Source organism: Saxophila tyrrhenica (genome assembly GCF_035928015.1).
Source record: "Saxophila tyrrhenica strain CCFEE 5935 chromosome Unknown scaffold_10, whole genome shotgun sequence".
In the NCBI taxonomy this organism is placed as follows: Eukaryota; Fungi; Ascomycota; class Dothideomycetes; order Mycosphaerellales; family Extremaceae; genus Saxophila; species Saxophila tyrrhenica.
In genome coordinates this window covers 555,370-582,780 of record NW_027041742.1, presented here as the reverse complement: position 1 = coordinate 582,780, position 27,411 = coordinate 555,370, and the positions used below count along the sequence as shown (strand labels likewise).

Below are 27,411 nucleotides of genomic sequence, written 5' to 3'. Positions count from 1 at the left end.
ATTAGGCTACTAGAGTCGAAACGATATACGGCCTTAGAGGACCGCTATTTCTCCGTACCCTCTCCGGAGTTAGATTAAGCCGTAGTAGTACCCTATCTATAGATATCCTAGACGAAGGTATCCTTTACCTAAACCTCCTTAATAAGGGCCGTTAGGCTCTTAGGCGGGTCTACGTAGGCTAATTCGTCTACTATAGCTATAGCTACTATAGATCGAGGTACAAGTAGGGAAAGTCCTATAGTACTAGTAAGTACCTAAGTAGATACTATCTACTCCTCTTACGTTATAAAGGGGTCTAGCTCTAGGGTCTCGCCGGTAGCGGCGAGGCCTAGGGCTATAACTATCGGTTAATTATACCGCTTAGGATATAAGACGTCTCGCGAGGTACTTTACGTACTATCGCTATAAGCGCTAGGCTAGCCTAGTAAGGGTCCTATAGGGCTACTCTACGCCGAGCCTATATCTATAATCTTTAGCTTAGCTTAAAGTATTAGTAGTATACTAAGAAGTTAGTCGCGCTTAGTAGTATCTTTAAAGCCGGCGAAGTAGTCTAGTCTTCTTAATAGTCTATCTAAAGGGTTAGCTAAGCCCTTCTTATATTCGATTTCAAAATCGAAGGCGGTAAGATACTCTACGATTCGAGCTTACCGGCCTATTAATAACTAGGTTGTTATAAAATACCGTAAGTTATTATAGTCGCTTAGTACCCGAATAGGGTACGTAGCGCCCTTATAGTAATATCGCTATACCTTAAAGTATTTAGAGATAGTAGTTAGCTCCTTGTCGTAGGTAGTATAATTAACTTATATACTAGTAAAAGTCTTCGAATAGTATACGATAGGATACTAGTACCGGTCCGAGGCCGCTCTAGACGCGGACGGCTATAGAAGAATCCCTACGTAGATAGTATCGCTAGCGTCGGTAATTATTATAATAGGTAATACTAGGTTAAAGTATTACAAGACGGGCGCTTTAGTAAAGATATCCTATAGAGCCGCGTATTATAATCCTACTAGGTAGTCTTATGTAATTAAGGTTAATTATACTTCTTTAGAGAGTTAAGTAACGATTAAATAAAGGTAAGGATACTAACTTAAGTCTAATTAGTTATAGACCTTTTAGTAAGATTATAATATAAGTTAAATATAAGAATATTAGAGATATTCTTAGTTCCTATATACCTACCTATATTCTACTCGCTCGAGTAGCTACGGCGAGTACTCGTTACTCGACGGTCGTCGAGCGTCGAGTACTCGCTACTCGAAAGCGAGCGAGCGTCGAGTACCCTAAGCTTAGGCTCTTCCGGCCCAATTAGCTTACGTACTCCTTCTAATAGTAAAATCCCGTAACTTTTCTACTATATTCGTAATACTAACGAAGCCTATAAATCGGAGAGAGAGCTAAATTCGTACTCTTAGTAGTCTTACTACCGGCTTATAGAACCGTCTACTCCTCTAAAGTTACTTACGCGTTTACGATATTATTATAGTACTTCCTTATATAGTTAAAGAGGTAGCGGCGGCTAAAGTCCTCTATAAGGCCCTTATTAAGCTTCTTCTATAGAGCCTAACGAAGCTCCTCCTCTATTACTTTATACTAACTAGTTAGGAGCCGCTTTATAAGGTCTATATCCCTCCGGATACGGAAAACTATCTAGGTAGATACGTTAAACCTATCGATCTTTAGTATTTATACGATTCGCTTATCTAAGAGTTATAGCCGGTAATAGTAGTAGTAGATCTTAGCTTATATTACTATAGAGTCCTATTAATTAACTACAAGCTAGTTAATATAGACGTCCTACTATAATAGGTACCTCTTAAGGAGCCTAAGGCTAACGACAATACCGTACTTAGTAGAAAGGAGCTCTAGTATAAGCTTACGACTCGTACCGCCGTATCGCTACTCCTTAATAGTAGCCTTATATAGCTTAAGGTTAATAGGACGGCGAGGTATTATTAACGAGCTAGTCCGCAAGGAAGTTTTCGTCCGGTCTAGTAATTACGAGCTAGTAAACTAGTAAGCTAGTATAAGTCTAGTAACCGAATCGAGCGAGCTAGCGAGCCGGCAAGCTATATGCTAATTAGTAGGGCTCTAGTAGCGTAGAAGAGGCTTACAAATGTAAGGAGCGGTGTGGTAAGTAGTGTGGTGGTTAAGGTATTGTGAAAAAGTGGTTAAAAAAAGCCATTGAAGACACCACGCCTCGGTCGTTGGCCAAGAAGACGCGACGAAAAGCCACAAGAACAGTACAATTGCCATGCTTTGTGACACTGTTCTCTGCGGCCTCCGGCGTGAAGCCTCACGCCAGGATGACTGTCCCTTTGCCTGCCTAGATGTCCACCAAGAAATCCACTTCCTCGTCGGCTGCCTCGATGGTGTCAGCACCGGAAATCCGAGGTTCGACAACGTGCAGGTATACCAGACCAAGCTCGCTGAGGCGCATCGCCAGGTAAGAGAATTGTGGCTTTGGATCCGACATTCCCATCCCTTGGAAAGGACTCCAAGGACTGATGCGGTATTCAATGCGCTCAGGCCCGATGGCGTCGGCGACAGCACGTGCTACTTCGATCCCAAATCTTGCACGACGCTCAACGTCTCCACCCCAGGCATCGTCTCTGCTGTTGCTATTGGACTGCGTGAATTGGTCCGGTAGGTAGCCATTCGCACCGTGTATTTCGACGCCATCAAATCCGGCCTTCATGGCATTCATGGCTGCGGCAACGTAATCCTGTATGAACCCAAAGATGTCCCCCTCAGCCATTGCCTCTGGCTCGGGAGCATTATCTGACATCCGTATGTTACTTGCAGATAGTAGCCGGTTCCCTGAGTCTTGCAGAGCCTCGGGGTTCGCTGCGCGCCCTAGCCCCCAAAGTTGGCAAAATACAAAACTGCCCGCAGCGTGTACGGCGTCGGTCACATCTCTCCATGCCTTTACTTGAGCCGCCGTATAGATTCCGGGAACATGCTTGAAGCCGCCAGCTCGCGGCGATATGAAGGTGCCTTCGGTGATGAGCAGAGTGCCGGGTACGGCGGCTCGCTGGGCGCAGTACTCCTTGACAAAATGGAGCGGGACGTTGTTGGCATCTGCTCGGTATCTTGTCATCGGCGCAAGGACGACGCGGTGCTGTAACCTCATCGCCCCCACGCTCACAGGAAAGGATAGAGTCGCCATGATCATGCGGGCGGGTTCGCTGGGTTAGGGGTGCTGACGAGGCGGTCGTGGAGGCTTGCGATCAAGTGTGTCATAAACTACCCTCTTCATCAGTCGAGACATGGAGACTCTGATGGGAAAGCCCCACAGTGGGAGTAATATCGTCCCATTGCCACGAAACACTTGCTCGTTTCGCCATCGATCGCATTGCTTCCATTCTTCGACACTGACTCATGACGCTCTTCGAAATTTGGGTCAGCGAACACCTGGTGTCATGTCCCAACGTCGCTCCACACAGCACGTGAGATCTGCTACGGACCGCAGGTCTATTCGCCGCCGTGTCATGGTGCCTCGCCGAGATCATCGAGGAGAGAAGCGCCATTCAACTTGGCCCTTTTGCCGCGTCTCAAAGACAACTTCGACTCGCATCCGGCCGGGCTACTGTGTCAAAACCCTTCCAGTTTTGCAGTTCCTAACCCCCTGGTGTAGCAAAGACGGCGGCGCAAGTCATACGTCTCACGCAAACATCTCAACTGGCCAGGGCGCCTCGTCCGAGGTGGTTATGCGGCGCAAGAAGCAGCACTTCGCGCCCTATCACTGTTGCGCGAACGACCAGGACGGGCCGCAGTGCCGGCATACACTCCAGCAGTATTTTGTCGAGCAAGCAGCAGATTGAAGACGGCAGCAGTCTCGCAACAAAGTTGTCGCTGGCAAACAAAGTGACTGTTATTACCGGTATGTTGCGGACTTGGTGCTCCCCTCAGTCAATGACTACATGTACATAACAGAGCGGAAGACCCAGTGCCCGGACAGGCTTCCGTAATAACTATGAAACAGGTGCCTCTCGAGGAATTGGACTCGCTTTCGCAAACGACCTTGCCACCTTGAAAACAGATCTCGTCCTGATGGATGTCGCGGAGCCATCGGAAGACATAAATGCGTTAGCGCAACGTCATGGTATCCGCGTCAAGTACTACAAGTCTGTTTGGGACCAGCTCGGTCGAGAGACACACTTGTCCTGAGTGCATTGTGCTCACTGGTGCGTTCCCAGGACCGACGTTGCCAGCGAGGAGAGCATCGCAAGCAGCTTTGAACGTGCCAAACAAGATTTCGGCCGCATCGACAATTGGTAATTTCCTGTCATCTGCTCCACGAGATCCTACGCCGCTGACAATGTTGCAAGCATCACCGCAGCAGGCATTGCGCTCGAGGGCGACTTCCTGTCGCACGACTGGGACCGAAGCCGCAAAGTGCTGGATATAAATGTACCGCACCGCGTCGAGTGACCTCGGTTTGCTGCTTGCTAACAGCTTCAGGTGCTCGGCTCCTTTTTCTGTGCTCAGCACGCTGCATCGTGCACGAGGCAGCAAAACAGTCCAGGAAGCATTGTGATGATCGCTTCAGTGGCCTCACACTGCGCTCTCCCCGGACAATTCGTATCGCTGTATGGTGCCTCGAAGGCTGCTGTAAAGCTCCTAGGCAAAACGCTAGCGGTGGAGCTGGCGCCGTACAACATCCGGGTCAACACCATATCGCCGGGCTTCATCGAGACGGAGATGAGCGGAGCCTTGGCCGTGAAGAAGCCAGAGCTGTTCGAGGTATTCCGTAAATCCCCGCCACTCCTGCGCATCGGCCAGCGGCAGGACCTTACGATGGCTGCAGCATACTTGCTCAGTTCAAGTGCATCTTACGTTACAGGTGAGGACATAGCAGTCACCGGGGGGTTGCATGCGGGGCGCATCAAGGTCTCGGATACTGTGGAAGCCTAACCGGTCACTGGACTTCGTAGTCCATGTAAGGCTGAATCGCAGTCTTATCCAATGCTATCGTGATGTCGCCGGGTCCGATCCACGGCCAAGTCTATCGATGTTCCATGCCGCAATAATGTCTCTGCAAAGGATCTCATGGTGAACACTTGTCAAGACGACGGGATTCCAGATGTCAGAATTAGCGTAATCTCAGATGGGGACCAGGCCCACTGTTCCATTTGTATCTCTTGATAGGATTGCGAACACAACGCGTGAAGATGTCATGGCCGGTCACAGAACTGGCAGCTCGAGCAATAATCGAACGGTGTTGGGTTCGACGCCTAGGCAACCTAGCTTGCCACTTTCTCTTGTACTAATAGATCATTCTCTCTTTAAATGCCTCTCTGTCCCCAAGCAGTGAAAGCAAAGTGCAAACTGACGAATAGATGAAACCTATGTGTTTTTGTCCCGAGCAGTTCCAATTTCGCTCAGCCGGAGACCAGAGCAGACAACACAGCAGGTCGCTGGAATGTGTACGCTGCGGCCGCTGTCGCAACCACATATAGAAGCACGTGAGAGCCAGCGTACTTCAGACGCCTCCACCCCTGCTTCACGAGCCAGGTGCTCGACCCTCCTTCCATCGTAAAGTCCTGCCATTTCGTGAAGAAGGTGGCTTTCCAGTACGACGATGCAAGACCGGGCCACGCTGCCGAATTCCTTCCTGCCTTGTTGATGTACCAGTTACTGCAGCCCGCGGCGAAGACGGTGGTCTGCAAGACCTCATCCAACTCTCGGATAGACTTGGCTTCCGCTTCCTGCCTGACTTCGATGACGTCTGAGTACCCGTCCATAATGGGTTCGATCAAGGTCCGTGCAATGTATTCCACTTGAACCTCTATCGAATAAATGACAGAATTGAATGCCGGGAATGTGTTTGGCCCAAAGCTGCGTGGTCGTCAGTGTGAAGTTGAGACGTTATGGGATAGGCAATCGCGACTTACAGTACAGCAAGGTTGGGATGATTGTGAACGAAAGATCCCATGTAAGCCTGTGCCCCTCTGTTCTCCTGCCATTGATGCTCGAGCGACTGTCCCTTCTTGCCAATGATCTTCATTGGCGTGAGAAAGGCCGAAACTTCGAAGCCTGTGGCAAGTATGATGGCATCGAACTCCCTTTCGTCCCCACTCTCGCTGACGATTCCATTCTCGGTCATTCTTTGCAGACCTTCTGGAAGAAGTTCGACATGCTCGTGGTGTAAGGATTCCAGATAGCCGGGATCGTAGATGCGCCGCTTGCAGCCGAGCGGGAAGTCTGGCACAATGATCGAGTGATACTTCTTGGGCGTTTCCCTGTAGATGTACTGGCGTGCGGTCTCTTCGATCGCTCTTCGCTTTCGGACCTGCTCTTCGCTGGGGCCGTAGACAGTAGCTAGTTCGTCGGTTTGGAGGAAGAGATCAAGGCGGTGCCATCGCTGCCAGAGCGGCAAATAACGAAAGCAGAATTTGTCGAACGTTGAGAAGGTCCGGTTAGGCCGCTCGTGATACCATTGTGGGCTTCGGGCATACTGTGTGAGACTCTGAACTGCCGGTGCAATTGATGGCACGACTTGTGCAGCGCTGCACCCATTCCCAATGACTGCAACCCGCTTGCCAGTATAGTCAAAGGAATGGTCCCACTCGGCAGTGTGAAAGATCCTGCCCTTGAACCCCTCCATTCCAGGGAACTTCGTTCGTCTGGGCCTGGAGAAGCCGCCAACTGCGGTCAGGAGGATCCGGCATCGCTTGGTAGTCGTTCGGCCAGTGTTGTGGTCAACGAAGGAGACGATCCACTGTTTGCCGTCCCACTTGGCTCCGGAACACTCCTGTCGGAGACGAAAGTGCGATCGCAGATCGAACTTGTCCACAGTCGCCTCAATGTCTGTACCGCATGCCGGTCAAAAGAGAACCCTCGTTCAACGATCGTTAAAGCTTCACTCACAACGCAAGATCTCTTCTTGATCGGCCAACGCATGGGTCCAGTCGGGGTTGAGATTGAAGCTGAATGAATACAAATGTACTGGCACATCCGAACCACTATTAAGAGCGTCAGTTTCGTACACTGGGGACCGCGAAGGAGATGTGAGAATGGATGGGAGACTCACCACCCAGGGTAAGTGTTCGCTCTCCAAGTCCCTCCAATGCCGCCGCTCTTGTCATAGATCTATTCTCACATCATCAAACGGAGCACGACACACTCACTTGCCTCGCAGCGTTCTTACCTCAAAGTCCGTGACGCCAAGCTTGTGCTTCAATGTATGTGCCATAGCTATGCCCGCCACCCCGGCACCGACGATGATGACATTCTTCTCGTCCATTCCGAGCAAATGTTCCGGATGCAGGACGTTCAAGTTCCAACTTTCGGCTTGGAGAATCCAGCGACCGCGCGATAGGGAGAAGTATGGCAAGCCTATCGTCGTCGAGAAGAAAGGTGATGAAGCGGCAGTTTTGAATCCAGTACCAAGGGCAGTAACCGAATGGACGTATGGGGTACGAAAGGCAGATATTCGCAGTGTGAAGGGGAGACATGGCCATGAAGTGATAGCCACGGTCCGAGATGCGTGGAGCGATGCAAAGTGTCATGCGATACTTGCGGCTCAAGCGTCCTTGTCCGACTGCTCCCGCCCTGAGGGCTGCAGACGCAGAGTCCAGAATCCGATGCCTCCCCAGCTAAGAGCGAGAGGAACGAGAACAACAAGCAAATGAATCATGCCACAACGTCGAATGTCGCGGCTCGTACAACGCACAGACGCGTTACTTCCATGTTCTTGGAGGAATCCAATTCAGTAAGTGTTAGATCTTACTCCATACACTATGCACGATACTTGTAATCCCAAGATTCGGTCTTCCTTATATATAGCTTGTAAACTTGAAAATTCTGAACTATAATAGCTATAACTCAAATACGTATATTAACAAACGTCTAAATACATTTTGATAAAGTTTTTTATCTCTTTAATCACTAGCTTGGCTACTCTACTCTGTTGAAATCCCTACTTGCTTGTTGAAATAGCGTTATCTATAGTCTGTATAGGCGGATTAATAAGGTTGTTTAGTAAAACCTCTAACAGTTAAGTTATAGTATACAATATAATATACAGAGTGGTAGGTAGCAAAGACATGAACTTCTAGATAGCTATATATCCTTAGCATGCCCACGCTCCACCTTTCTTCCTAATCGGAATGTTCAGCTCGGATCAGTCGTATTGCACCCCACCTTAGACAAGCCTACATGTATGTTGAATGTTGCTATTTCAAGCCGACGCCACTGTGGCCACCCACGCTGCGGCCGGGATGCAGAGATGATCTAATCTCGCTTGATGACTGCCGCAGCTTGAGATACAATTGACAGGTGTGCTGTTCGACCTGCTCAGCTGAGAAGCATGAGAGGGCGAGAGCGCGGTGGGGGTGTCCGCTGATACTTCGAGGAAGACGGGTCCTTTGGTATGCTATGCGTTGGGTTGTTATCTTAAGAACAACCATCGCCGTTAAGAGAACGGCTAAGCAGCAGCGTGGGGCTTTGAGATCGACAACGGGGGCGGTCCCTGGAAACACTGTCTTGACCTCGCGCGTTGCGTCCACGATGCGAGAGGCTGTGTTGTCGAGGCTAACTGATATCTCGACGACCTGCAGCGTCTCGTGAGCTGATGTTCATCTTGCTACTTTACCAACTCCATCGTTGACCTCGACGTCGAAAGCGGCTGCCTTGCGAGTGTTTTGTTGCATCCGCGCGTTGCCAAGTAGCAACCGCCGGACGTCGATCATTTTGAGACGAGATACATCGTGCTACCTGAAACATCAAGACGTTCGCTCCAACTCGTCGTATCCCCAGATCGCATCCCCGAGGCGACGACGTAACGGTATCGGAGAGCATCAGGCGCATACGCGTTGCAGTTCGCAAGTGCTGAGGACGTAATCGAAGATAGACTTGGGAGGCTGAAGTTTGGGCTTGATCAACAAGATGGCGTACAATCAGTATGGTGAGTTTGAGACGACCTTGAGACATGCAAGAAGGCGGCGCGAGTGAGGTCAAACGGATTGTATTGGCGAATGTGCGACGTTGCCCGCATTCCACGGCTGTCCGCATGAGCTGTTGCAATGCCTCGACCTCACCCGCGCCCTGTCTCATTGTCTCACTACCAGCGTGACCTCAAAACGCTGACGTCCTCCAGGTGGTTTCACCCACCCCGACCAGCACGACCCCGACGACGACCAACACAACCCCTTCATGGATCCCCGAAGACAATCGCCCGAGCGCTACACCTCCCCCGCCTACCAGCTCGACGACAGACCCTACATCCACGATGAGCCCCTTCGGATCCCCATGGGTCCCGGGCCTGGCGCGTCAACAGATCGCCTACAAGCGCAGCCTACGTACTCGGTAGAGAACATGCCAGGCACCTTCGGTCACAGCGAAGCATACGAAGACGCGCACGTCCACCAATACACACCCAACCCTTTCCAGCAGGCGGCGCACCAAGGTACGGGCGATTACAGTCTCAGCCCTACGCACGACCACAACGCCTACTTTGACCACCAGCCATACGGTTCAGAGGTGCACGACCACGACTTCGATGCCCCGCAACACCCTTACTACCAAGAGGACATGGATCGGCCTATGCTTGCGCCAGGCAACTCGTACGGCCCAGATCCGCACAACATCGAGCAACACCCGGAAGGAGGAGATTTGGAAGCGGGCTACAACGATGCTCCGCCCGTTCCAGCGGCTGCGCCAATCAGGAGATGGAAGACGGTGAAGGAGGTGCAGCTGTTCAATGGCAACTTGGTGTTGGACTGTCCGGTACCGCCGCGGTTGCTGAACCAGGTGCCACACGCGCAGCCCCCAGAGAGAGATGAGTTCACGCACATGCGGTACAGTGCAGCGACATGCGATCCCAGCCAGTTCTACGACAAGCGCTTCACCCTGCGCCAGAGGCTGTTCGCGAAGCCACGCCATACCGAGCTGTTTATTGTGATTACGATGTACAACGAGGAAGATGAGCTGTTCGCACGCACGATGATGGGAGTGATCAAGAACATCGAATATATGAACTCGCGGACCTCTTCGAAGACCTGGGGCAAGGAGGCATGGAAGAAGATTGTGGTGTGTGTGGTATCAGACGGCCGCGCGAAGATCAACCCAAGGACGAGAGCGGTGTTGGCGGGTATGGGAGTGTATCAGGACGGAATCGCGAAACAGCAGGTCAATGGCGAGGATGTCACGGCTCATATCTACGAATACACGACTCAAATGTCGCTGGAAATCAAGAACCACGTCGTTTCAGTGAAGAAGGGTCAGACACCGGTACAGATGCTGTTCTGTCTGAAGGAGAAGAATCAGAAGAAGATCAACTCGCATCGCTGGTTCTTCCAGGCGTTTGGCGAGGTCCTGGAACCTAACATTTGTGTGCTCATCGACGCCGGTACACGCCCTGGACGCAGCAGTATCTACGACCTCTGGAAAGCTTTCGACCGCGAGCCCATGTGCGCTGGTGCTTGTGGTGAGATCAAGGCCATGTTGAGCAAGGGCAAGAACCTCATCAACCCGCTGGTTGCAGCACAAAACTTCGAATACAAGATGAGCAATATCCTCGACAAACCACTTGAAAGCGCCTTCGGCTTCATTACCGTACTTCCCGGCGCTTTCTCCGCCTACCGCTACGTCGCGCTCCAGAACGACAAGACCGGACAAGGACCACTGGAGAAGTATTTCGCCGGCGAGAAGATGCACGGTGCCAACGCCGGTATATTCACAGCCAACATGTACCTCGCCGAAGACCGCATCCTCTGCTTCGAGCTCGTCAGCAAGCGGAACTGCTCCTGGATTTTACAGTATGTCAAATCCGCCTCAGGAGAAACGGACGTACCGACCGAAATGAGCGATTTCATCCTCCAGCGGCGTCGATGGCTGAACGGCTCCTTCTTCGCAGCTGTCTACGCTATTGCGCACTTCTACCAGATCTGGCGGTCACATCACTCGGCGATAAGGAAATTTATGCTGTTGCTTGAATTCTTCTACCATACCGTGCAGATGATCTTTGCGTGGTTTGCGATTGGAAACTTCTTCCTCGTGTTCAGGATTCTGACGACGAGTCTGAGTGATCCGGAATTGCTGGGCACCGCTGGGTTGGTGCTGAGTGTGTGCTTTGAGTGGCTTTATCTGGCTACGCTGGTGACTTGTTTCGTGCTTGCGTTGGGCAATCGACCGCAGGGAAGTAACAAGTTTTACATGACGCAGGTGTACTTTTGGGCGATCCTGATGTGGTATGTCTTCTCCCTCACCGCAAAATCTTTGGTGTCCGTACTGACGACGTGCACAGCTACCTCCTCTTCGCCTCGATCTTCATCACCGTCAAGTCAGTCCAACAGCAAATCGAGGAAAACGACGGCTTCTCCTTCGCCATGCTCTTCACCAATCGCATCTTCTTCACCCTCATCGTCAGCATGCTCTCCACCTACGTGCTCTACCTCGTCGCCAGCATAATGTTCCTGGACCCATGGCACATGCTCACATCCTTCGTCCAATACCTCCTCCTCACCCCGACCTACATCAACATCCTCAACGTCTACGCCTTCTGCAACACCCACGACATCACCTGGGGCACCAAGGGCGACGACAAGCCCGAGAAACTCCCGGCTGCGAACTTGAAGCCAGGCGGCAAAGTCGACGTCGCCATCCCCTCCGACGACGCGGACCTGAACACGCAGTACGAAAGCGAACTCCGCGCCTTCTCCTCCAAGTACATCCCGCCGAAGAAAATCATCGGCGATCAGGAAAAGCATGAAGACTACTACAAAGGTTTCCGCTCGGCCGTCGTGCTGGCGTGGATGTTCTGCAACCTGGCCCTCGCAGCTGTGGTGCTCAATGTCGGCGGGGTGCAGAGGTTTCAGGACGAGAATGGAGACGAGCAGATTGTGCAGGATCCGGAGGCGGTGGAGAATGAGCGGGCGACTACTTACATGGCCGTGGTGCTGTATAGCGTGGCGGTGTTGGCGGCGGTGAGGTTTGTGGGGGCAGTGTGGTTTTTGGTCGTTAGGATCTTCAGGGGGGTATAGAGTTGGGTGTTAGAGGCAGCTGCGCGAGCATTGAGAAGGTTGGGCATGAGCATGAGCATGGGCGTTGGACGGTTCAATTAAGAAGGGAGGTTCTTGAGGATATGGGAATGTTGGATTTCTCTCTTGTCACGATGCGCGATGTGAGTGATACCCGAATGAAGCTTGTTCTATTCACTGAGATGGGAGCATATGGTGCGCTTCACTGCCTTATCATCGCGCTCATCACTTCTGTCTCATGTGCTCGCTTCACTGTTGTTGAGGGGTCATGTGCTTCATCAGCTCCCCCTTATCACGTGCACTTGTTCGGCCTCCAGGCCGGTATATCAACCTCAATTACTCTTCTATCCTCCTTCCCTTCCTCTCACATCACCACCACCACCTTGGTCGTTCGAGCTCGTCGTTCCTCTTCATTCTCATCTCCCCATGCTCACCCGAAAGGAGTCGTCAACCCCAGCCGTCGCACCTTCCCCAACCCGTTCCTGCCTCATCCGGAAGCAACCAATTAGCGCCTCTCCACTAGCGTGTTTGAGCTGTTTTGGGCGAGCCATAACCCAGAAGCTTCCACAACACAACACACCGCACTGCGGCAGAAAACTCGGGCATTGAAGTTCAGAGTTCGCTGGTGAGTATACTCCTTTCTTTTACCTTACATTCACAACATCCTTGCATTGCAGTCGTCAGCGAGAGATTGAGAGCAGTTGAGAGCAGTTGCTGACGCGGCGAGAGAAGAGCAGTGACGTGTTGTTTTGCTTGCAACATTCGACCTCAACCACGACCTCAACATCAACATCGACAAGAGCTTCTAGCTTCATCGACCACCGCCACCTATACCTTCACACCTTTCGACTTCACTTCAAGACGACCACAACACAACAGCAAGGATGCCTGGTCTTGATGTCTGGGAGTCCGCTCCGGCTCGTGAGTCGCACCTACCCCTTAACATTGCCCTCGCTCGCTTACTGACCTCCTTCACAGCGACCGAGGCCTGGAAGCCGGACACGACCGCGGACGCTGGCGGGGACAGCTGGCAGCCTGATGGCGCCGCCGCTGACGACGGGTTTGCTGGACTGGACAACACTTCCAAGCACGCTCGCGGTGCTGACGACGGCGGATGCCGCAAGTGAGTTGCTTCCCACCTTCAACATTGAACATCCTGTTCCACATGCTGACACGGCTACAGCTGCGGTGCCGACGGCCACTTCGCTCGGGACTGCGACCAGCCGCGTGCTGAAGGTGGGAACTCAGGGGAGTGTTACAACTGCGGCGAGATGGGACATAACAAGGCAGATTGCACCAACCCCCGTGCTGAGCGCGAGTTCACGGGTGACTGCCGTGTCTGCGGGATGCCTGGTCACCGCGCTGCGGAGTGCCCCACGAAGCCGCCGGCGACGTGCAAGATCTGCGGTGAGGAAGGACATCTCCAGGCTGAGTGTGGTGTCAACCGCATTACTCACGGCATCGCGGCTCTTAGCGGTGAGGATGCGTACCTTGCGCTCCTCGAGGCTGATAAGGAGAGGGATGTCGATGATATCAAGAAGGTACCATGACCCGCCAACATCTCCTTTACGACGCATGCCATACTGACACCCCCTTTGCAGGCCCTGCTCGCCTACGCCAAGGCGTACCCCGACGTAACGCTCCGCGAGATGGAGGAGGTACTGCGCTCCGAGAACATGGCCACACACCTCATCGCCCGGCAGCAGGAGGTCTCCGACACACACACGATCGTGAACCTGCAGGGCCAGCAGGATCAGAAGTACACGGTTTCAATCCAGTTCTCCGCCAAGCCGCGTCGTGCCAAGTTCGCCGAAGGGTACCCGTCGACGCCGGCTGAGAACCTGGAGCGTCTGAAGGAGGCTGGCTTTCCGATGGATCGCATGGTCCAGAAGTGCTCGAACTGCAATCGTGAGTCTCTCGACTGCTTTAAGCTTACCAAGCCTTGCTAACATATCCCACAGAGCTCGGCCACGGCTCGAAGGCCTGTCCAGAGGAGCGTCGTGAATTTGACAAGATCAAGATCACGTGTAACAACTGCCAGGAAGAGGGTCACCGCATGCGCGATTGCACCGCTCCCCGCAAGGTCCGTGGCGGCGATCGTACCTGCAAGAATTGCGGCGAGGAAGGGCACATTGCCAAGGAGTGCGAGAAGCCTCGCTCGGCTGAGAACGTGGAGTGCAAGAACTGCGGCGAGAGTATGTCTCCCTTCCCGAATCCTCCTCCACGAGGCATGCTAACATTGTTCTCCAGTGGGTCACTTCTCGCGCGACTGCCCGTCCCGCGAGCCCGAGGTGTGTCGCAACTGCGGTGAGGAGGGTCATCGCAAGAGTGACTGCACAAACGAGCGTGTGATCCAGTGCCGTAACTGCGACGCCTGGGGCCACTCCTCTCGCGAGTGCGATCAGCCCAAGGACTGGTCGAGGGTGGAGTGCTCCAACTGGAACGAGAAGGGGCATGGTGTGAAGCGCTGTCCTCTGCCGCCGAAGGAGGAGGAGGCTGAGGCGGATGGTGGCGGGTGGTAAGCTCGCCGTCTCCGAAGCACTGCTGGACTGCCGGAGTTCTTCTTGAGCTGCGGCTTCTGGTGGTGATGGTGCGCTGCTTGCGTGCGTTACGAGGGGCTGGTGTCACATGCTGAGACACTGCTGAGATGATTGCGACTGCTTCTTGTCGAGCACCGTTGTTGCTTCGCAACTTCTGCAAAGCGCCGACGATGCTTGACTTAGACAAACGAGACTGATGAATGCGATGCTTAAGACTTCAACTTCTCCTCATTTAAGTCTTCGCGTGAACACACAGCGCTATACCGACGAGCACCAAAGTCATACCCAGCCAGGTATCTGCTGATCATGAGTCTCTTATCCACACTACCAAGAAGACGAAGTAACAAACCTCTCGAGATCACCTTCCCCTCCGCCCACCACTCCCCTAATACCGTAAACAGGAACGCCAACGAATTTGTGATTGGCACCGTCAGACTCAACTCTGCCTACCTGTCAGTCTCTCACCACATCTAAACATCACATGGGAAAGCAAAAGAAATCATACCAGCCTCCCCCACAAGCAAAAAGAACCACACGCTCCCCGTCACATTCACCAGAAGCGGGATCGCATATTTGGGATTTCGCAGTAAATCCACCACGGCATACACGCCGCTTAGGACTTTGCGTTTTAGCCAAGGGGCGTTTGGGTCCGAGAGGGCAGGACGAGCTGGTGGAGAGGGAGTGGAGAGGGCTGCGAGGCGGAGGAAGGGCGTTGTGAATCCCCAGGAGACGGAGACTAGGAGGTAAGAGGTGAGGATGCGCCAGGTTGAGGGTGAGGAGGGGAGGGGGGTGTCCATGGTTGGGATTCTCTGGATGGTGAGGGAGGGAAGAGGGAGGAGGGAGGTGAGGTTGGGGATTGGTGGATTTAGTGCCGAATTAGGAAGGAGTGGAGGTGGGGTGAATGTTGGAGATTATGTCTTCGTTTCCCGTATCTCAAACCTCGTCGGACAGCTACGAACTCGATCATAAGGACAAATAGCCCATCATGGCACCCTCCCGCGTCTCACCGCCCCCCATCAACTCCAAATCAGGCCTCTCGCAAGACCAACTCTCCACCTTCCACCAAAATGGCTACCTCATCCTCCCTGACGCCCTCTCCCGAACCGAAGTCGCATCCCTCCTCTCCCAATCCCAAGCCATGCTCAACGACTTCTCCCTCGCCGACCACCCCATGACCCGCTTCTCCACCGGCGAGAACAGCGACCACGTCGGCGACGACTACTTCCTCACCTCCGGCGACAAGGTGCGCTTCTTCTTCGAGGAAGACGCTTTTGATGCGAACGGCGAGTTGACGAAGGAGAAACATCTGGCTATTAATAAGATTGGACATTACTTGCACGAGTTGTCTCCGCCGTTCAAGTCGGCGTCGATTAATGAGAAGAACGCCCGGATAGCCAAGGCGTTGGGGTTTAGGGATCCGAGGGTGTTGCAGAGTATGGTTATCTGCAAGCAGCCCGAGATTGGAGGGAGAGTGCCGCCGCATCAGGACAGTGTGTTCCTGTATACGAATCCTCCGAGCGCGGTGGGGTTTTGGTATGCACTCGAAGACTGCACCGTCTCCAACGGCTGCCTCTCCTTCGCCCCCGGCTCGCATAGACGGGCGCCCATCAAAGACCGCTTCGTTCGCTCAGCGGATGGGAAGGGGACGACTTTCACTGCGAACACTGGGGCAGAGTTCCCTGAGGGGTTACAGAGTGAAGATGCGAAGGAAGAGGAGAAATATGAGTTGGGAGAGGTAAAGGCAGGGACGCTGGTGCTGGTTCACGGCAACGTGCTGCATAAGAGCGAGAAGAATTTGAGTCAGAAGGGGAGGATGATTTATACGTTCCATTGTATTGAGGGGGAGGTGGAGTTTGATGGGGGGAATTGGTTGCAGCCGCCTGAGAGGGGGTTTACGAGGTTGAACGATGTTTTGTGAGGAGATATCTGAGGGGGTGGTGCGTTGCTGTCTGTCTTGAGGGAAAGCTGTGGCTACCGGCCGAACACGGGTGGAGAGGGCATGCTTGCAAGGCTGTCGACACAGACACAGTCCTCTTCGACAGCTTCACATCCAGCCCGGTCTGCTTGTTGAACCAGAAGTCATGGCTCTCCCACGGCCGCTCATGCGTCAGCTCCATGTCAAAGGTCATGAAGAGGGTGGGTAGCATTTTGTGGACTTCGGCGAGCGAGATCTGGACCATGTCAGCTTGAACGAGCGCACAGCGGCCGACATCCGACTTACGTTCTTGCCGATACAAGTCCTTGTGCCACCACCAAATGTCAGCAGGAAACGATCCATGCCTGAAGCGTTCGGGCTAAGCCAGCGATCCGGGTTGAACTCAGCCGCATCGCTGCCGAAAATTGATGGGTCGTAATGAAGGACGGCAGGATTGATTCCGACTGTGGTGCCCTCCGGGAAGAATTGTCCGGCAACCTCACTTCCACCAGCAGGGACCAGTCGGGGCATGGTCAATCCGACGGAAGGATGCAGCCGCATGGCCTCCTTGATGCATGCGCAGAAGAAGGGCAAGTTCTGCTGAGCCTCAGAGAACTTGACAGGCAAAGACAGCCCGCCGTTCACCATAGCAGACTCAAGCTCCGCTCGAACACGACGCAGTGCTTCTGGATGCGTCAGCAACTGGTGCACGATCGCTCGCATCGCGATCGCCGTGGTATCACTACCAGCAGACGTGCCAACCCAGCCTTCCTGCTGCACGTCAGCTGTGTTGAAGTCCTCTTTCTCGCCTTTCGTATCCCGGAGCTCAAACAGCTTCGCCAGCATATCCTTCCGGCTGGTGTTGACATTACTGGCGAGATCGCCTGCCCCCAGCAGCCGATGTCGCTCATTGACCCGGTCGTCCACCCACGCCGCCATATCAGCGAAGCGCTTCGCTCCATCGGAGTGAGCCATCCGCAACGATTTCAAGAAGTCATACGGCCTCCGCCACATTGTCGACATGTTCGCCACGTCAAGCCTTGCTGGCATGGATTCATCAAGCGTCTCGATCCAGCCATCAGGATCGTCTCCAGCTTCGAGAAAGCCGAATGCCGAACCAAAGTACAGCTCACCGATCACGTCAAAAGCGTACATCTGCAGCCACTTCCCTAGATCAATGGACACGCCTCGCTCCGCCAAAGCGCTCAGCTTCCGCATTAGCACCTCAGAGCAGTCATCGATATACGGCTCGCTCTCCAGCACGGACGTCATGGAGTACATATTGCTCAACAGTCTCCGGCGAGCGGCATGATGCTTTTCATCCCGATCAGTGAACTGGTCGAAATGCTTCGTCCCGCGGTTCGGTCCTCGCCAGACATCGTACCAGTCTGTCTTGGTGAATTTCGACTTGATGCCGTAGATAGTCTGGACGGCGGAGGCGTCGCTAATGGTTACTTCGTTGGGGGCGATGCGGACGATAGGGCCTAAGGAAGTTCAGCAGCGGGTTGCTATGGGTAGGAGGACGGTATGCGTACCGTAGCGCGCATGCAGCTTGCGGTGGGTCTTGTCAAAGTTGCCCTTGCCGACTTCGCGGACGTACCACCATCTTGTCACGGAGGCGGCGAATGGGCCTGGGAACTTCGCAAGAGGATGGAAGAAGCGCGTATATATCACCCATGCCAGAGGCGCAACGAGGAGTGTTGCTATTGCGAGTGAGGACAGGGTGGGCAGATTGGCCGGTAGGAGGACGCTGGTTATCAAGTTCAATGGCGCCATGTTCGAAATCTCAGACTTGCTTTCAATCTACAGCTTTGTGTCGGTGGACATTTGGCTAGCCTACATATACCATCTTTCGGCAAACGTTTAACGATCACTACAGCCACTTTCGGCCTACGCTCATGTCTTTACTCCAGTCTCGCCCTTATAGCGGGCGCCCGGAGTAAAACATGCTTTGCTCGGCAGTTGTGTTGGAGCCTTTCCCGTGGGGTTTTCTTGGGGGAATTGGGGTGGCGGCAGAGTCTTGAATAATTTAATTTTGATTGTTTTCGATTTTTCGCAACACCAGAGGCGAAGGTGTTATGACACTCTTGTATGCAAGAACACAGATTTGGCCCCTGAGGTACTCTCCTCACGGTGACGGTATCTCCTAATGCGGTTGATCAGCATGGGTTTGCCCCAAAGTGGCAGGTGCTCTGGGCTACGAGGGCTGTCTCGAGGCTCTTCTCTGTCCTCTGCTGACGACCTAACTTTCTACACATGAGCAGATTCAAGGTGATGTTTTGAAAGAGACCGCAGCTCAACGGTGCAATCGAGTCAAGACAGACACGAGGTCGAGCTCCTGAGGCCACGCCATAACCGCACCTGATCGCCGGGCCTTTGTCGTCGACCAGCTCACTCGTGTTACGGAAAATATGGACGACTGGGAGATCGTAGCCCCGATGGGTGACAGTCGCAGTGGCCGATTGTCTGAAAGCCACGAAGAACACAAGAATGAAGACGACACCACTGGCATCTTCGCCTCCCTCCTCATCCCAGGCCGGGGCGACCCTATGAAAGACCAAGCAATCCTCTGCTCTCGAAAGACGGGCAAGATCATCTACGTCGGCCTCTCTTCTCGCATCCCGCCAAAGTACTACAATGTTCACCTCGAGAAGATCCCGGTGGTAATGCCCGGCATGTGGGAGTGCCATGCCCACTTCATGGGAGCCTCTCCAAACAAGCCCATTGACTTCGTGAACTTGGCCCTTACCAGTCCTCCAGAGGCAGGCGCACGTAATGCAAGGGTGATCAAGGACACGCTCTATGCGGGCTTCACTTCGGCTGTTGAGCTGGGTGGTTATGCTACGGAGCTGCAGCGTGTGATTGAGGAAGGCTCGATCCTTGGCCCAACGTTATATGGGTCTGGCGGCGCGATTAGCATGACTGCTGGGCATGGTGATATCTTTGAGTAGGTCCACGCCCCAAGGTTGCTCATGGTCGGTCGGCTGATCTTCTGTTAGACTACCATACGGTTGCAGCCGTCAAAAGCTCAGCGTTAACGCCCCTGGTACTGACGGTGGCGCTGCTGTCGTGGTGCAAGCTGATGGCGTGGACGAATGCCGCAAAGCAGTGCGACTGAACCTCCGCCGTGGTGCGAAGTGCATCAAAGTGCTCACTTCTGGCGGCGTTACTTCTCGCGACGACAGGCCCGAATACCAGCAACTCTCCGACGAAGAGCTTAAAGTCATCGTGGAGGAAGCAGGTCGCATGGGCATGATCTGTGCAGCGCATGCAGAGGGAAAGGCAGGCATAATGGCCGCCATCCGTGCCGGCTTCAAAGTCATCGAGCACGGCTCGTACGCTGATGATGAGGTGTACAAGGAGATGAAGAAGAACGATGTCATGCTGGTCGCTACGATTACTCCGCTCGAAAGCATCCTGGACAACAAAGACAAGTACCCACCAGCCATGTATCGCAAAACTGCCGAGCTGGCGAAGATACACATGGCCGCCTACCGCAATGCAGTCAAGGCCGGCATAAGGTGCGCACTTGGCTCAGATCTATTTGGCGGACCTGGCAGCGTTCTCTCACCTGGCATGAACGGCAATGAAGTGCATCTTGCTGTCAAGACTGGTGGCATGACGCCGCTTCAAGCCATCGAGGCAGCAACGGCGAACGGGCCGTTAACACTGGGTCCGCAGGCCCCTCAGAGCGGACAGATCAAGGAAGGGTATGATGCGGACCTGCTTGGCTTGGACAAGAACCCGCTCGACGATATCGAGATGATGAGGAAGCCAAAGAACGTGAAGTACATCTGGAAACAGGGCAAGCTGGTGAAGGCACCTGGGCTCGATCCGTGGGATGCATTAGATATATAGCGTCGTTGAGGTATAGTCTTTAATGCCGCTGGTGTGGTACTTTCTCGAGCATCGGTTGATCCGAGGTGGACTTCTGTATCGCATCAGCCCGCACGCGACTGCATGCGGCCGCTTCACAAGGCTGTCCACAATTCCTCTAACCTCACTGGCGATTTCGCTCAAACGCCTAGGGCTCAAACGGCGACCGGATCTCGTTTCTTCTCCGAAATGCGGATGCGCAAGTGGAGCAGAGCGAGCTGGGCAGCCGTGCTCTAAGCACACAAGAGGAACATGGTGATTGATCTCGAGCCAAGATGTGTCCGATTGGTAATGAACATGGTCCAAGCGAGTAGGAATGTACGAGCGAATCCACAAGCACCGAAGTTCAATTCACTTGCCTGACTAAAGCGGATTGACGAAACTGTCCGGCTCCGTTGAGACGCCTTTGGACAACGGTACGGCGACATTCGTCTCGTTGCCGCAAACGGCCATACATAAGGTACGATGTCTATATAAATGCCGTCAACCCAGCACTGCAGCGCCTTGTCTTCGTGCAACAGCTCCCTCAGTTCCAAAGCATACCCTCCCAGCCAACGAACCCAACCGTTTTAAGCCATGACCGACGCTCTCGCAACACTGGCCTCGAAGGAGATCCACGAGTCTTACCCCTTCATTGCTCCAAAGAAGTACAAGGGAAAGCTCAATGGCAAAGTGGTAAGTAGAGCAGATATTTGCAGAAAGCAATCCGTTGACCACGCACTCAGACAATCGTGACTGGAGCCTCGTCAGGTATTGGAGCAGGCCTTGCCAAAGGTTTCGCAGCGGCCGGTGCCAGGGTTGCTTGCATTGCTCGCCGCGAGGACAAGCTCAAAGCTGTAGTGGATGAGGTCAAGGCTGCCGGTGGCGAGGCAATTGCGATCGTTGGCGATGTTGCAAAGCGTGGTGGACCAAAGGAGATCGTTTCGCAGGTTGAAAGCCAGCTGGGACCGGTCGACATTGTAAGAGAGATATCGTTGTCGTGTTTTGGAAAATGCTGACTGGTCGCAAGCTCATCAACAACGCGGGTATTACTCGGTTGGGCCTCTTCTGGGAGGAGGAGGAGGACGTAGATATTTGGTGGCGTGTGCACGAAGTCAACGTGCGCGCTCCAGTAGCAATGGTAAGTCTTGACCGAGCCTCCAACGGGTCGAGATACGTCTCTCACAGCCAATCTCGACGGGTACCAATCTGCAAGAGCCAAGCTGACAGTCGTTGGCCACTAGTGTCGTGCAGTCCTCCCCTCTATGATGGAACGAAAGACTGGTGTCCTCATGACCGTGTCGTCCGCGGTGGCTACTTTGACCCTTCCAGCGATGACGGCGTACTCGTCCTCGAAGGCGGCCATCTCAAAATTCCACGAAGGACTAATCCAGGAGCTGGACGGCACTGGCGTCCTGTCCCTTGCCGTGCACCCCGGTATGGTGGAGACGGAAGTCGCGAATCCAGTAGATGCCATCAACAAGACATCGCTGGAGCACCCCATCGTGCAAGGCTTCATGGCTTATTATACAGATCCCAACCTCAAAAGGCAGACCATGGAGCTTCCAGTGGACACAATGGTGGCGCTCGCGGCAGACGAGAGGTGCAAAGCTTTGCAGGGCTTGCACATCAATGTCACCGAGGATCTGGAGGCCGTGGTGAAAGAAGCGGAGAGGGAAGGCCGTGGACGAATCGGCACGGACAGGTTGTACCTAGTCACCGTCCCGACGTTATAGACGGGGCTGGTTTGCGGCAGTACATCGCAGGTGGCAGGAACCGTCTCGGAATCTTAAGTTGAGTTCCTAGGACTGGCAAAGCAAATTGCATGCATTTCTTTCTCGTGATTCTCGCCGAACCGAAAAGAACCAGTGCCATACTCTTCCCATCCAGCTCGCTGGTATAGTCTCAGCGCTGCTTGATTAGCCACGAGTACGAACAGCACGAGGCGTGTCCCGTTTGCTCTGCCATATGCCGCTGCCGCTTCGAGTAATGCCTCTGCGATGCCTTTTCTTCGAGCATTGGGGTGGACATATAATCTCTCCACCAGACCTATGTTGCTGTCACCAGGACGCACCCGCCGCCATGTGCTGACAGCGAGGTCGGTTGGCTTCGCATCTGCCACAGCAATATGGCCAATGATGTCGGTGTCGAGCTCGCCCACCCATGCCTCCCGCATGCCATAGGTGATGAAGTGTCTGAAGTCATTCGTGCCGCGTGGATATCCTTCATGGTCATGTACACGATGGAGTAAGGCGACGCACTCTTCGACGTCCTCGTCTCTGCGTTGTCGGATGGCCGCCATACTCTCCGCCATGAGAGATGACTTGTATGACTTGTATTTCGCAAGCAAGGCCCGAAAAGCCAAGATGCAGTTCCGAGACTCCGCCAGGTCTGTGCAAGAAGCTCCGCCACCGCCCCCAATCCTCCCCTCCCGCACCCCATCCAGCGACTTCAAACAATCAAAGCGCTGCTCTGGGCGCGTCCTCCTCGGATCCCGAAATTTGATATGACCGCAGTCCAACCAGGCAGCTACGACAAATATAGAATCCAAACACCATGACACGGTAAGACATCCTCTCTTCTCTTCTTCATCAACGTTCAGTCGTTTCTGTCATCGTTTCTGCTTCTACTGTTGCTATCCGTTATGCGACCATCGACACTCGAGGGCGTAGCCGCCACTCTGGCTCTCGCAACCACCGCCAACGCTCTGCAGGTCGATGTGAACAACGTGCAGTCCATCAGCACCGCCGCAAAGACAATCGCTTCCAACATCATCTCCTACTACGAAGGCAATAGCACTGCTTCGATTCCTGGCCTGTTTCCGCAACCGTACTACTTCTGGGAGGGAGGTCTGGCTTGGGATTCATTGATCAACTACTGGGCTAAGACTGGCGACGACACCTACAATGATCGCATCGCTCAGGCCATGCTGTGGCAGGTTGGAAGTGACGACAACTACATGCCCGCAAACCAGACCAAATCGCTTGGGAACGACGACCAAAGCTTCTGGGCTCTCGCGGCCATGACGGCGGCAGAGAACGATTTCCCAGCTCCAAAAGCCAGTCTGGTGCCCGGCAACGGCGACGTTCAATCGTGGGTCCAGCTGGCGCAAAACGTATTCGACACTCAAGTACCTCGATGGGACGCCGAGACCTGCGGCGGTGGACTGAGGTGGCAAATCTATTCCTTCAACAACGGATACGACTACAAGAACACCGCGAGCAATGGCAACTTCATGCAACTTGCTGCTCGTCTGGCCAAGTACACGGGCAACTCCACATACAGCGACTGGGCAACAAAAGCTGCCAAGTGGACTTTTGATGTCGGTCTCATTGCAAACGAAAGCTACTATGTCTACGACGGCGCCACAACGTCTGATGATTGCAAGGACCCAAATAAAGTCCCGTGGACTGGGAGCGCCGGGACGTACCTCAGCGCATACTCGTACCTATCGAACGTCGAGTCTAGCTCACCCTACACCTCGAAGATCCTAGACAGTGCATTGAAGATCTTCACCGACGACAACGACATCCTGGAGGAAACTGCTTGCATGAGTTCAGGGACTTGTAACACCGATCAGTATGCCTTCCGGGCCATTTTCGCGCGTGCGCTTGCGAACTTGAAGTACGTCGACAGTGGAGATAACATCGACACCGACGCCATTGATGCCGTCTTGAAGGCGTCTGCTGAAGGAGCAGCGGCTCAGTGCACGGGTGGCCCGAGTGGGAAGTATTGTGGGACTGACTGGAGCGCGAAATTTGATGGCACGACTGGACTGGGTCAGGAGTTGGGTGCGCTGGAGATTCTGCTGGCCAACATTCCGAGCAATGGGACGCAGACTGCGTCTGGTAGTACTTCGTCAACGAATTCTACGGGTACGACTCCTGGAGCACCGTCTGGCACTTCGCAAGGTGCAGTGGCAACTGGAGAGGCGCGTCTTGTGTCTGCGTCCACTATTGGATTGCTTGCAGCTCTGGCCATGGCTGTTTTACTCAGTTAGGTGTGGTATGTAGTTGTATTACTATGTCTTGCCGGAACCGTCCTGTCCAGCCTCACAACAAGTCTTGGTGGTCCCAATACCCAAAGCCGCCCAGACCAGCTTGCCCCGAAAAACGGGATGGGTGGAATTTCAGCCCGGTGTCAGGCACTGATGTGATGAGTCGGTGGTGTTCTGGTCTCGGCCTGGAGAGGCGCATGTCTAGGACGTCTTCAAGAGCCAACACACAAGGATATCTCCTGCCCTGGCGCCGTATATTCGTTGCGGCCGTCCAGCCAACAGCTACCCGCCGTTCCTTGACCAGAGACTCCCTTATACCTCCTACTGCAACGAAATCATTCACCGTCTACAGTTGCTCTTACCCCCTACAGCTACACATCTCGTTGTCTCGCAAGCACTTGACATGGTCGCCGGACCCTCAACACCTCGTCCATTGATGGCCTCCACCCGCCGCTGCCCCATCTGCCTCGACACCATCACCAACCCCGAAAGCACCCTCTGCGGCCACGTCTTCTGCGCCGAATGTCTCGACACCTTCCTGGAACCCTCCACCAACCCCTGCTGTCCCATCTGTCGCCGACTAACAGATGCCGCCGAGCTAGAAGACCCCGACCAAGCCATCGCCGCCACCCTCGCCACCTACGAACTCGAGCCCAACCGGACCACCGAGCTCGAATGCGTGGACCGAGTGATCGCAACGAGCCTGGCAAATTACGATGATGAGGTCCGGAGCGAGTTCAGAACTGTCGTCAGGAACGCCAGAGCTGATTTGTGGATCGTGTAGCGGAGCGACCTGCATAGTCCGTTGGTGAAGGATAGAGCGGAGAAATCGTGGAGTGCGATTGAAGGGTATCTCGCGAGTATGGAGAGGAGAGAGCATGATTCTCAGGAGTTGAATCTGAAGCGGATGCTGGTGAAGATGGAGGGGTGGAGTATTCGGTGCACGAAGGACTTCCTTGGCAAGCGGGCTTCCATATGAAGTGAGGTCGTGGTGGGACTGTAGAAGCGTTCATTAATGGTCGACCGATACGGGGCAGCTACCTGGTCGAAGTAGTGGGAGGACAGCAGCAGGGTTTTGTGAGGCCTGCAAAGGGGGGAATCTGGAGAAAGTGACATGTCTTCTCTGCCACAATGTTTACTTGCATATAGTCGCTCATCAGCATGAAAATAGGAGGTCGACTCTTGAAGAAAAGCTCATCAAACTGCCCTTCGACTGTCCCACTCAGCCACCGCCATGCATACGAATCGTTCCTCACTCAATGTCCGTCAGGTCACTCTCGCTGTCTTCTTTTTCCGACTCCTCCTTGACAACCGTCTTCCTTACTTGAGGCGCTTCTGCCGTCGTCGCTGCCGCGTCAGTAGCTGACCGACTGCTCCTCGTCTGGGGCGCTTCTGTCGTGGTCGTCGCCGCCGCCGTAGCAGACCGACCGTTTGTCAATTCGGGTGCTTCTGTTGTGGCCGTCACCGACGCCTCTACTGATCGACTGCTCCTCGTTTGGCGCACTTCTGTCGTCGTCGACGCCGCCGCCGCTGCCGTAGCTGAACGACTGCTCCTCTTCCCTACGTCTTTCTCAACCAAGGTGAAGTTGGAGGCTCCGGTGGTCTTCTTAGCCGGCTTGGAGACACGCCCTAACGCAGTCGTCGTCGGTTTGGGTGGACGACCCGGTTTGCGCTTTGCGGGCTGCTTCAAATTGCCTACGGTCCTCTTCGTCGCACGTTCCTCAACCTCATCGCCCACCAACCTTGGGCCGTTGATCTGGTAGTCGATGCGCCTGTCGAGGAGCATGGTCGGGGTCGATCTGATGCGCACGTTGGACGACTGCACATTGATCTCAACGACGCGCTTGTTGCCGGGCTTGTAGGATTCGAAATCTCTGAACATGCGTGGTGCCTTCCAGCCGGGCGATGATGGGTAGCTGTAATATCCAGGGTCGTAGAGAGCCCAGTCTACAAGCACGTACGTTAGAAAGGTAGTAAGAGCTGCCATGATGAGGGTTGACTCACCAGATCCCTCCTTCAAGAACAACGGCTCATAAGCGTCGTCTCTTTTGCGCTTCTTTCGCGCGCGCTCAGCACCCTCCCTCTTCAAGCGTGCTTCCTGAAAGACCCCTTCCTTACTAAAGAGTACATCCTTCCACGGGTCGGAGAAAGGCTGCGGCTGCTTGATCATCTGGTTGGTCTTCTCTTCGCCGAAGCCGATGCCCAGAAGGTCCTCTTTGAGCGCATCGTCGGTGACGCCGGGCAGGCGCACAAAGTCTTGGGGTCTCGGTAGCCCCGTATTCACTTCTGGTCTCGTGTCTGTTGTAGCTGCATCGTTGGTGGCGGCATCGTTGGTGATGGCATCGTTGGTTATGGCATCGTTGGTGGTGGCATCATTGGTAGCACCATCATCTGCAGAGTCGTCGTCTGCGGCTTCATCGTCGGTAACACCACCGTCTGTAACGGCATCGTCTGGAGCAGCAGATAGGCGCTCCAGGTCTTCAGGTTGTGGGAGACCGTTGTCCATGTTTGGTCGACCGGCGGCCATGGCGGATGTTTGGTGGTTTGTGTGAGGCGGAATATGAGATAATTTTGACGTGAGGTGGAAAAGTTGTGAGAGGAAGGAGATCTGAGATGAAGGGAGAGAACACATAGAAGGAGCGACGCGGGAGGGGCCGTTCTTATTGTTGTATTGTCGTATTGTTATATCGTCGCATCCGGGTATTGTTGTACGGTTGTGCGAATGCAGGGGCAAGTGAAAATGAATATGCCTACCTGTCTCCTTCGATCGCCTATTGATGAGCGTGCTATCACATGTCATCTTTTTTGGGTGGCTTGCAGAATCATGTGCCCTCCGCGCACTTTCTCATCTTGTCCATGAAGGAATTTCCTGCCTTGACACCTCCAGCGATGTGAGAAAGACTATCTTAGAGTTCAAGGTGCAGAGACCGCCACTTCTATTGCCATTAGCGCTCGCTCATCTGGAGATGCCTTGGTGTGCTGAACATACCTTATCAGACCCTCTTTGGAGTCGAGAGCTTATTCAGGACTTACATATGACTGCTACGCGGACTTGTAGAGCAGCGCAATCTGAAGCTGTTGCAGTGATACAATCCCAGCGAAAAGATATTTCTCAAT

General features: G+C 53.8%; 13 protein-coding genes across 13 annotated transcripts; 7 read left to right on the top strand and 6 right to left on the bottom strand.

Annotated features, from left to right (window-relative positions):
• Positions 1-2,329: 2,329 nt before the first annotated feature.
• On the bottom strand, positions 2,330-3,172 carry LTR77_006753 (uncharacterized protein; the record flags this gene model as incomplete). The annotated part of the gene is made up of 1 exon (XM_064803994.1): positions 2,330-3,172. One exon carries the CDS (start codon positions 3,170-3,172, stop codon positions 2,330-2,332), a length of 843 nt encoding a protein of 280 aa, XP_064657795.1.
• Positions 3,173-4,056: 884 nt separating this feature from the next.
• On the top strand, positions 4,057-4,920 carry LTR77_006752 (uncharacterized protein; the record flags this gene model as incomplete). Its single annotated transcript, XM_064803993.1, has 4 exons — positions 4,057-4,130; positions 4,203-4,280; positions 4,335-4,416; positions 4,468-4,920. The coding sequence occupies 4 exons, from the start codon at positions 4,057-4,059 to the stop codon at positions 4,918-4,920; spliced, it is 687 nt and encodes a 228-aa protein (XP_064657794.1).
• A 467-nt stretch (positions 4,921-5,387) lies between these two features.
• LTR77_006751 (uncharacterized protein) lies at positions 5,388-7,252 on the bottom strand (the record flags this gene model as incomplete). The annotated part of the gene is made up of 5 exons (XM_064803992.1): positions 5,388-5,844; positions 5,901-6,816; positions 6,877-6,971; positions 7,040-7,098; positions 7,157-7,252. 5 exons carry the CDS (start codon positions 7,250-7,252, stop codon positions 5,388-5,390), a joined length of 1,623 nt encoding a protein of 540 aa, XP_064657793.1.
• Positions 7,253-8,895: 1,643 nt separating this feature from the next.
• Positions 8,896-11,990, top strand: LTR77_006750 (chitin synthase I; the record flags this gene model as incomplete). The annotated part of the gene is made up of 3 exons (XM_064803991.1): positions 8,896-8,914; positions 9,107-11,198; positions 11,255-11,990. The coding sequence occupies 3 exons, from the start codon at positions 8,896-8,898 to the stop codon at positions 11,988-11,990; spliced, it is 2,847 nt and encodes a 948-aa protein (XP_064657792.1).
• An 881-nt stretch (positions 11,991-12,871) lies between these two features.
• On the top strand, positions 12,872-14,509 carry LTR77_006749 (uncharacterized protein; the record flags this gene model as incomplete). Its single annotated transcript, XM_064803990.1, has 6 exons — positions 12,872-12,908; positions 12,966-13,110; positions 13,171-13,528; positions 13,589-13,895; positions 13,949-14,182; positions 14,238-14,509. 6 exons carry the CDS (start codon positions 12,872-12,874, stop codon positions 14,507-14,509), a joined length of 1,353 nt encoding a protein of 450 aa, XP_064657791.1.
• Positions 14,510-14,736: 227 nt separating this feature from the next.
• LTR77_006748 (uncharacterized protein) lies at positions 14,737-15,324 on the bottom strand (the record flags this gene model as incomplete). Its single annotated transcript, XM_064803989.1, has 2 exons — positions 14,737-14,969; positions 15,033-15,324. The coding sequence occupies 2 exons, from the start codon at positions 15,322-15,324 to the stop codon at positions 14,737-14,739; spliced, it is 525 nt and encodes a 174-aa protein (XP_064657790.1).
• Positions 15,325-15,512: 188 nt separating this feature from the next.
• On the top strand, positions 15,513-16,445 carry LTR77_006747 (uncharacterized protein; the record flags this gene model as incomplete). The annotated part of the gene is made up of 1 exon (XM_064803988.1): positions 15,513-16,445. One exon carries the CDS (start codon positions 15,513-15,515, stop codon positions 16,443-16,445), a length of 933 nt encoding a protein of 310 aa, XP_064657789.1.
• A 53-nt stretch (positions 16,446-16,498) lies between these two features.
• LTR77_006746 (uncharacterized protein) lies at positions 16,499-18,218 on the bottom strand (the record flags this gene model as incomplete). The annotated part of the gene is made up of 4 exons (XM_064803987.1): positions 16,499-16,529; positions 16,553-16,698; positions 16,749-17,926; positions 17,978-18,218. 4 exons carry the CDS (start codon positions 18,216-18,218, stop codon positions 16,499-16,501), a joined length of 1,596 nt encoding a protein of 531 aa, XP_064657788.1.
• Positions 18,219-18,853: 635 nt separating this feature from the next.
• Positions 18,854-20,300, top strand: LTR77_006745 (uncharacterized protein; the record flags this gene model as incomplete). Its single annotated transcript, XM_064803986.1, has 2 exons — positions 18,854-19,389; positions 19,442-20,300. 2 exons carry the CDS (start codon positions 18,854-18,856, stop codon positions 20,298-20,300), a joined length of 1,395 nt encoding a protein of 464 aa, XP_064657787.1.
• Positions 20,301-20,894: 594 nt separating this feature from the next.
• Positions 20,895-22,033, top strand: LTR77_006744 (uncharacterized protein; the record flags this gene model as incomplete). Its single annotated transcript, XM_064803985.1, has 4 exons — positions 20,895-20,993; positions 21,044-21,277; positions 21,328-21,438; positions 21,542-22,033. 4 exons carry the CDS (start codon positions 20,895-20,897, stop codon positions 22,031-22,033), a joined length of 936 nt encoding a protein of 311 aa, XP_064657786.1.
• Positions 22,034-22,086: 53 nt separating this feature from the next.
• Positions 22,087-22,611, bottom strand: LTR77_006743 (uncharacterized protein; the record flags this gene model as incomplete). The annotated part of the gene is made up of 1 exon (XM_064803984.1): positions 22,087-22,611. The coding sequence occupies one exon, from the start codon at positions 22,609-22,611 to the stop codon at positions 22,087-22,089; it is 525 nt and encodes a 174-aa protein (XP_064657785.1).
• Positions 22,612-22,941: 330 nt separating this feature from the next.
• On the top strand, positions 22,942-25,078 carry DCW1 (hydrolase 76 protein; the record flags this gene model as incomplete). Its single annotated transcript, XM_064803983.1, has 2 exons — positions 22,942-24,292; positions 24,666-25,078. 2 exons carry the CDS (start codon positions 22,942-22,944, stop codon positions 25,076-25,078), a joined length of 1,764 nt encoding a protein of 587 aa, XP_064657784.1.
• A 468-nt stretch (positions 25,079-25,546) lies between these two features.
• On the bottom strand, positions 25,547-26,821 carry LTR77_006741 (uncharacterized protein; the record flags this gene model as incomplete). The annotated part of the gene is made up of 2 exons (XM_064803982.1): positions 25,547-26,241; positions 26,299-26,821. The coding sequence occupies 2 exons, from the start codon at positions 26,819-26,821 to the stop codon at positions 25,547-25,549; spliced, it is 1,218 nt and encodes a 405-aa protein (XP_064657783.1).
• Between the last annotated feature and the right edge of the window lie 590 nt (positions 26,822-27,411).